Below are 9064 nucleotides of genomic sequence, written 5' to 3'. Positions count from 1 at the left end.
TTATTTATAACTAGCTTCTGCTGGCGGTTTCACCCGCAACCCGTGGGAACTACTTCCCGTACCGGGATAAAAAGTAGCCTATATGTATATATATAGCCTTCCTCGATAAATGGGCTATCTAACACTGAAAGAAATTTTCAAATCGGACCAGTAGTTCCTGAGATTAGCACGTTCAAACAAACAAACAAACTCTTCAGCTTTATAATATTAGTACACACTACCTATTGAACGCACGTGTCTTAGATATTATAGAGTTTTATAAATTATAGATTTACAATAGTATAAATAACCAAATGATCATGGATGGAGGAATAGTTGTCACTTTTAAAATGATGTAGCACTTTATCGTTTAGTTTTATTGGATAGGTCTTCTTTAAATGGACTATTGCTTGTGAGCCATATTTTTGGTACACGTATGCTTACCACATATTAAGCCGAATGTATCTTCACTACTTATTCTCTTGAAGTATTGATTTGTTTCTGTTGCTGATGCATACAGTTATCAATCAAAATATATTGTGTGACTTTGAAAAATAGGAGAAAGCCGAAATTCATCTTACTTTTAATTATTGAATTGTTTGCATAATTGTAATGATGATTTATTCCGTTTTCAGTTAGCTAAAAAATAATTACTTGGTAATACCTAAACTCATAGACTTACTCGTAAATATATACACATATGATTTACACAGTTATTTCACTTTTACCTAAAAAGTTAAAAAAGCAAGAAACTAAGTAATTTTATTAAGTTTGTAGGAAGAGAATAACAGAATTTAACAACTGTTGCACACAAGCTTTGTAGCCTATAACTGCATCATTTATTTAAAATAAACTCTTCAAAACTGCTGTCATTCCTCCCTACCATATCAGACATTTTCTTCCTACCACTTTCAATTAGTTATTATCAGAATATACTTATAATGATAGGATAAATTACTAACATTTAAGTTACCATTATTCATGACTATCTCCAGTTTCTTCCAACTCTACTGAAAGTAATTCACGATTCTTAATCGCCTTCAATAAATAACTTCCGCACGTCTATATCAACTTTATTTAATGAATAATATTAAACAAACAAACAAACAAACTCTTCAGCTTTATAATATTAGTATAGATGAACAATGTCAAAAATTGGTGTACCTAGTAGGCTGGCAGCGTTGCCACCTTGAAAGGCAATGCTTAGTTAGTCATGGGAAATGTGAATCAGTTGTTTGAATAAATTCTTCTTGGCAGACGCTGGGACCTTCAAGAGTTTCAAACCCAAAAATGTTCAAAAATATAAGCTAAGAATAAAAATATAAGTAAGGCTCTACCATAACTGGGTTTTTTGCTTCTACAGCAGTGGAGTCAGCACAGAATGCAGGATGGGATGTAGCAAGGGTATCAACGCAGGTCGCATCCCATACAAATCCTACACAATTCCTACCCATCTGAAATGTGTGGAGGATGTGTTTGAGTTAGTAAACATAATTGGATGTTAAATTGGTTTCTGCCAATAAGATTAACTGATTTTCTGGAGATCCGACCCGCGAAAGGCCAACGTTCACTTTGCCCTGTACTGTTTTAGTAGGTCGATCGCAGCTAATTTGAATGTTTAGCCCTGAAATTGGACTATATCTTCCATACAATATTCATGAAATACAAAAAGAATAATTAAGATCAGGGTTGAGTAAGCCGTAACAATAATACATAACTCGAAGTCAAAATAAAACTCCAATAAATAATTAATAATTTAATTCATAGCACAATTGTACACATAATTAGTAAGTTGTTACGTTTATAAAATTGTATGTGGTGAAACAATTAGTTCAAAAACCCTTGAGCTCCACATGGACAGCATCTGGACGGACCGCTAGTTTATAATTCCATTTGATTCATTATTCAATATTCGAAAGTGTAAAATTGAAATAAATCTGAAACAGACAAAACATAAGATATAGTGTTATTTGTTAAATATTATAAATAAACAGACAGGCACTACCAGAAATTAAAATTGAAATAATGTTGTACTGATAAACAGAATCAAAATTATTGATATTTAGTGCACATTTTAGACTTGTACTGGACAAGTCTAAAATGTGTAGTAAGAGTCCGAAAAATCGAATAAACCTTCGCAATATGTTGTAAATATTCGCTCAGGCAGTTCTTATGTGTATTCTTATGTGTAGGTATTATAATGAAACAATTTTCAAGTACTCCGAAAGTAGATCGAGAGACTGCTGTATTTCAATCAATCTGTTTGTAAATTGTACACCGCTTTATGATCAAGCCCTTGTTCCAGTTGCAATCACTCTTGTTATGTCAATCAAAATCGTATTGTACCATTAGCACTCCAGTACATGAGTATATCAAATCCAGATGTTTGATTACAAACATGTAACGCAGCAGATCATTTAATTTCATCCTTGTGTTGATAAAAAAATGTTTATGTGGGGAAAATAGTGCACTTATTACCTTCACTCTCGGTAAAATCTAACATCAACCAACAGCATGTATATGGTCTGGTTTTTCTCCATCCTCGTATCGTTGCCACATTTTCTCAAAGAGTGCTTCCAGTCCACCGGCATAATGTTTGCAGTCGAATAAGCTGCTTTCTAACCGTGCTTTGGAGACTTTAGCTCGAATGTATCTTCTACTGTAATTAAAATATATGAAACTTGAATTAAGAAATTAATCTTCAACACAGTTCCGGTTTAGGTTTAAAATATTCAATCTCATTTTAGATTAGGAACTCACTATACTACGCCATAACAAAAATATATAAATACTAGCTTCCGCCCGCGGCTTTGCCCGCGTGGTGTGTTGATAAAAAGTAGCCTATGTGTTTATCCATTTAACTAAATCGGTCCAGCCGTTTTTGCGTTAAAGAATAACAAACCTACATCCATCAAGTTCTCACAAACTTTCACAATTAATAGGATTTTAGTTAAATCAAAACTGTAGAAACTACTTACTAATTTCTATTTGTTCCCAATTTCACAGCGATTTCTTCATATTGTCTTCTAGTTTTGGCGATCAGTTCCGAACAACCCAGAGCCTGCAGTTGTGACGCAGCAACGCTTTAAAACAAAACACAAATATGTGTATTATTTATTTCCTCTTATGTTATTTTAATGACGAATAAACTGCTATGTTAATCCAGGCTGTTAGCTACCACCGTACAAAACATCATATTGAATAATCTTTGCGACTTTATAACCTGTCTAATGTGAAGTTTGAAATTTTGATTGATCAACACTTAGGTATATAATACGAAGCTCATACCGGGAAGCTAAAGTTTCTCCTGGAAGTGTAACCACTGGTGTTCCGGCCCATAAAACATCCATAGTAGTCGTATGTCCGTTGCACAATGGCGTGTCCAAACATATTTCTGCCAGCTGTCCACGCCTCACGTGTTCCTCCTTACAAGCGATATTAGAGAATATGATGCGACCAGGTAGGAGGCCTGAAAATAAGTATCCAGTTATGACTGATCATCAATCATGGCTACAAAAAATAAACGAGTAAAATTAGTACCTAAACTCTGGGCAAATTTATGTACATTTGGTTCGCCAGCAGCAGGGAAACTTAACAGCCAGAGAACACTATTTGGTACCTTTTTCAATATGTTCACCCACATTTCTAATACTCTTGGGTCAGTTTTGTATAATTGATTGAAATTACAGTAAACAATGGCGTCGTCCGGTAAATTGTATTGCTTTCTCGATGTAAGTACTATATCTTCCAATATTTCTTCAGCGGCTGCTACTCTTTTGTTACAACTGTTTATCGATATGCCATTGTGTATCGATACGTCGTCAACCATTACCTTGAACAGAGCAGAAAATTAAGAAACATATAGAAAACATCAGCTTTATATAATTGCTGCAGTAAAAGTACCTGCGTAATTTTTGGATCTACCATACTCTTGATAACGTGGCTTGGAATGTTTATTTGTTTTTCAATTATTTCTATCGGCACTAAATCTTCGTATTCAATCACCTTTAGTGTTACAATCACACTAGACTTTTCATCCAGATTTATGTTTTCAGCACAATTGATAATAGCCATATTGCGATCTGAATCTTTATTATCATCAGTTTTAACAATATATTGTGATTTTAAATGTGGGAACATTTGTTTATGGTCACCTATGAAATATGTATATGGCATGAACGCAAACTTTTCACTGAAATCTAATTCGCTCGACAAAGGTGATGATATCACATCAGTAATTATGTAATCCATGTATTGTGCTCCGCTCGTTCCCGGATAACCTAGCCACATTACTTGAATGGGGGCTGGTTTTAAAGCAAAGATCTCATTTCGAGCGCCTTTAGTATATCCGTTCATATTCACCAATATGTGTATACCATCGCCGTTAATTCTTTTTGCCGCTTCCATATAACATGACACTGACGACAGATCAACGAAATGTTCGGAGTCATTAACTATTTTACTACGGAATGTGGTTCCATCATCAAAGTTCAAAGCGTAAGAAAAGATTTCCACTTTTTGACGATCATGAAGACCTGGTATAGATTGCATTAGATGGGAAGTTGGATGATTACCAAAATCGCTGCTTACATATCCGACACGTAATCTACCCTTACGTTCTTTATTAAGTGGAAATTTTACTTTACCCAACATATTAACTTTCTCTGAGTACAAGTCGGCATGTCGTGCGGCTAACTCTTTTCTTACTTCATTCGTTAGTGGATATAAAATGGAATGGTGCGGATGTACCGAGGTTAGTTTTTCCATACTCAATTGGTTTTCAACAATTGATACTAAGTTATGCATTCTCTCCTCGTAATCATCCCAATTGCATATTATTTGTAAGCAATGTGTTAAATTACAGTAAGCATCTGGAAAGTCTGGTTTAAATTTTAATGCGTTTTTATACGATTCAATAGCTTCGATAATTCTCCCCATATCTTTGTAAATACTTGCTAGGTTACAATGCGCATCGGCGAAAGTGGGATTTATTTCTATTGCTTTCTTGAAACAAACAAGGGCGCCATTAATATCCTGCAATTCTCGAAGAGTATTGCCCATATTACTATAAGCGTCGGCAAACTTTGGCTGAATATTTATAGCATGTCTGTAATGCATCAAAGCTTCATGGAGTTTTCCTGTAAAATAGTAATTTAGCAACTGTTAGAATTCAAATTTACACTAAATTATCTACCTATAAAATTTATTCACGTTGAAGTTAATTATTAATGACTAAAATAAGTATTAATGTGTTAATGTTTCCTTTTTTATTTGGAAATAGTTTTAAAAGTAAATGTTATATAGTGGTCAGTATATAATAATAAATTAGTATCAAAGTTGTTTAATTGCCAAACACGCAAATCTGTTTCGTTTAACGATACCTATTAGTGCAATTGAAAACACGTAAATTATCTTAATTTAACCAAGGTAGAACCCATATATATAATTTAGCACATGTTGTTCAATAAGTTCTAATTTTGATACTGTTTATGTTCTGCCTTTGAAGAGCTGATTAGCACAATAATGTTTGTGTCACATCTGTATTAATTTTCCCAAGTAATGTTATATTGTCTTACATGTTATTTTATAGTTTATGAATAATAACATAAAATTAAATAACTTTTTGTGTATTTAATAATTAAAAAATAACGTTATTTTTTTTAATATTTAGACAGTAATAGGTATATCAAAACTGTTCAAGCTGCATACCTTGATGCTGTAAAAGCGATGCCAAGTTACTGTGTGTTGCGGCGAAGTTGGGAAACACTTCCAAAGCCTTCATGTACAGTTTTGTAGCTTCCTCAATTTTCCCTTGTTCTCTTTTTACATTACCGAGATTATTGAGAGTGTCGACGTGAGATGGGCATAATCGTAAGGCATTGTTGTAGCACTCCTCCGCCTCGCAAACGAGGCCCTTTTCTTTGAGCGCATTAGCAAGATTGCAGTATGCATCGGGAAAATTTGGTTGAAGTTGGATGGCTCGTCTGTACGTGTCTATAGCAAGATCTATGAAGCCCTGTTTATAATATAAACATGCCAAATTTCCATGTACAGCCCCGCTGCTTGGCGTCAACCTTAGCGAATGAAGATACACTGCTACCGCTCTGAAATAACCACATTAGTGTTTACAGTCTAAATATTTCAAAATATTTCAACTCGATTTAGTGGAACGCGATAAATAAAAGTAGTTTGGAACAACGACCGCCGGCGCTCGCTTTCGTCGTCTTGAAGATAGGTTAAGGCCATTAACAGGTGCTTTTATAATGACGGAGTTATTCGATTTAGTTTTTGTGTCTCTTGAGTAATAGGCAAGCGTGTATATGCGCAATAATAAAACAATACTAGGTTATAGCAATGACCCAGTTTAATTACCTAATTTAAATTTCCTTTGAGGGAGCTTTTATTACTTTATTACCTACCGTGTCATGAATAATAATGTAAATGTTTTAGTCCTAACCATGTACAAAACTTGTTTCCTTCTTCGGCTTCGGGAACTCGGCCAAAAACTTTTTTAACTGTTAGGGACATATAGAGAAATGTAAACTGTTAATGTACATAAAATGATTTACAAAAATTTTGTGTGGTCTTAAGCTAGCAGCTTCATTTGAATTTAAAAAAGGTGTCGTAGGAAAACACGCAACAGGAGGAAGTTTACTAACTAGTAGGTAATGTCCTTATTCTAATTTTGCGTAGTTTTTATATTATATTATTAAAATTATAATATGTGAAATAAGAGTATTTTGTACATACCTTTTGATTTTATTTTTGAACCAGGTGACACAGCCGTTAGAGAGGTCCGTCGCCTGCGCGGTAAGGCGCGGGGGCGCGATGTTGATGACGGTGTACACGACGATGCATTGGTAGTCCATAACACGGACATGTCCTCAGCGCGAGCAAGGTTGTACTGAGAGGGGCAGACGCCGGAGACACGGCCGAGTCAGGGCCCGCGCGCCACGTCACGCCGCACGACACGCCGCGCGCGCGCACCGTGCCAACTTCCCCGGAGCGACGCGACGTCGACGCAAGTCTCGGCCTTCGTTTACCCGCTCGTTTATACACTCAAATCGTGAGCATATATCACAAGATCTATTAACGACACGAAGACCATGCGCACACGCCATTTAGTCGCCTTCGCGTTATATTTACAACGTCATTCATCGCACCATAAAACATTACCGCCACCACTATGGAAGACTTCATCGAATCAGAGACGGTTTCAAAATACTCTATGTACCTATTATTTACTTCACAGTGAGTTTAAATAGGCGTGAACTCTTAAAGCTCCGCGCATTTCTCATTTTCACGATCAGCTGTTCGAACAAAAATCAGCTGTGGAACGTGGTCTCGTTGTCTTCAGCGTGTTTTGTTTACTTTGTGTCCGCGAGCTGTCACCGAAGCGCCTGACTGTTGAAAAGACAGGAAGGTAGCTGTGTTCCTATTAAAAAAGCGCGCTATAAAACTTTTTATCGTCCGTAATAATATGTGTAGTAAAAGTGTGCATGTGCGACGGAACAGTAAATACGGTAATATCGATTTGCGAGTAAGCAGGCAAGCGACGGCGGCGGGTGGCGTGGCGACGCGACGGAGTCTCAGCGCGACTGCGGACGTGGGCCTACTTGCTGGAAGCTGGCACCCTACTCCACACTATTACAAACAGCTGCTTAATTTGTTTACAACTTTTACGCTTTTTCGCAAAGCTGTAAACTTAATAACAGTTGTCATATTTATTTTGTCATGGCGGCAGTCGAGTCGCAAACATCACGCCCATCTTTGCGCTATCCCCGTGTTCTACTGACCTATTTTCCAAAATCAGTATTAAACAAGAGAGTTATTTAATTACCTATGAAAAAAAAAACAAAGTATTAATACTGAACATGATGATTGTAGAAAAGAGACCTAACCTAACAATGGGTGTTTAGACTTAGAGGTAATCTGGAGATAGTTTGGTGCAACAAGCGTTTTTTCTTCCCCGCCCCCCTCCTCGTAGATACTCCTTTCGTTTTAATAGTGTACCTATTCAATAAAATGTTATAATTGCTTCCTCCTTTTTTATTTTTTATTTTAGAGGTTGCGATTGGCGAATGACGTTTTTGGGGTGAAAACTAGACATATTGATTACCAAGCTTGTATGATTACCAACTGGTTATTATACTTACATCGTCATAATATTTTCACTTGAAATCCTGCCAAGTTTGGCAAAGAAACAAGTGACCAGGGTTATCAGTCATCATCTTTCTTTGCAGAATAGGCTTCCTTACCCCAAAGTCAGTTCTTGTAAACAACCTAGTCATTTTGATTGGACACCTTCCAGCACTATTAAAGGCCGGTGTGGCCTGTAGTCCTGATATTATTATAAGTTGAGTATAACAAATCAAACCACTTACAGGTTGTCTTTGGGCTTTGGGTGCAAAGCATCTGTATTATTGTATTATTTTACTGATGTTTTGTTTATTGTTACTACTATAGTTCGGCCATTCAGAGAATGCGTTCCTGACACGTCGCGATTGAACTGACGACGTAACTTTGCAATGGCGTTGCAGTTACGATAAAAATATTTTTGCTGGTTGTTTACCGTTTTAACAATTGAGGAGCATTAAAACAACATTATTATATCAATAATCAATGAATGTTATTACGTCGTCAGTTCAATCGCGACGTGTCAGGAACGCATTCTCTGAATGGCCGAACTATAAGGGTCTTATTGGGGGCATTTCAGTCATAGCTTGTATTATTCTTTTTTTTTTACTAAACATCGCTGGGCAAAATGAGGATGAGCATCATCAGAAACGGCAGAATTTCATAGAAACTTGGTGACCCTCACTGGGCAAGAAATCCCGTAAAAACCATACTGCATCGCACCAATCTATACACATGAAAAATTAAAAATATATTTTTTTAACCGGATGGTAATATGGAAACTAAAACAGGTGACATGCAAATTTCAATGTTAATCTAATTTTAACACTACTCTTGTCGCTCATTTGCCAACTTTCATATGATTTTGACAGATACGTAGGTGTCTATAATTAAATTCAAGAAGCATTGCCAAGGACTCCGTACTAGTAAAACCAAATGATACTACCGT

The 9064-nt window shown here is 36.1% G+C and overlaps 1 protein-coding gene across 2 annotated transcripts; it reads right to left on the bottom strand.

The window, feature by feature from the left end:
• Window positions 1-1720: 1720 nt before the first annotated feature.
• On the bottom strand, window positions 1721-7580 carry LOC124645176 (UDP-N-acetylglucosamine--peptide N-acetylglucosaminyltransferase 110 kDa subunit-like). Of its 2 annotated transcripts, XM_047184941.1 has the most exons (8): window positions 6730-7576; window positions 5689-6083; window positions 3883-5117; window positions 3520-3811; window positions 3268-3448; window positions 2958-3062; window positions 2458-2638; window positions 1721-1916 (listed from the first exon to the last, which is right to left on the bottom strand). In XM_047184941.1, the coding sequence occupies exons 1-7, from the start codon at window positions 6846-6848 to the stop codon at window positions 2482-2484; spliced, it is 2484 nt and encodes an 827-aa protein (XP_047040897.1). In that variant the 5' UTR covers window positions 6849-7576; the 3' UTR covers window positions 1721-1916; window positions 2458-2481. The 2 variants fall into 2 exon arrangements, 1 of the variants encoding a protein (XP_047040897.1); XR_006986172.1 differs by lacking the exons at window positions 1721-1916; window positions 2458-2638 and having other exon boundaries at window positions 3599-3811; window positions 6730-7580.
• Window positions 7581-9064: the final 1484 nt, after the last annotated feature.

Source organism: Helicoverpa zea, chromosome 31, assembly GCF_022581195.2.
Source record: "Helicoverpa zea isolate HzStark_Cry1AcR chromosome 31, ilHelZeax1.1, whole genome shotgun sequence".
Classification (NCBI taxonomy): Eukaryota; Metazoa; Arthropoda; class Insecta; order Lepidoptera; family Noctuidae; genus Helicoverpa; species Helicoverpa zea.
Note: the sequence above shows the minus strand (reverse complement) of the source record. Positions and strands in the feature narration are given on the sequence as shown.

What these genes read in the sequence shown, in the direction of transcription:
- LOC124645176 (XM_047184941.1), bottom strand. Translation starts at nt 6,848, where the DNA reads ATGGACTACCAATGCATCGTCGTGTACACCGTCATCAACATCGCGCCC. An exon ending in ATCGCTTTTACAGCATCAAG is followed by an intron (nt 5,118 to 5,688) that starts GTATGCAGCTTG and finishes ACTATTTTACAG; the next exon opens with GAAAACTCCATGAAGCTTTG. An exon ending in TAGATCCAAAAATTACGCAG is followed by an intron (nt 3,812 to 3,882) that starts GTACTTTTACTG and finishes GCTCTGTTCAAG; the next exon opens with GTAATGGTTGACGACGTATC.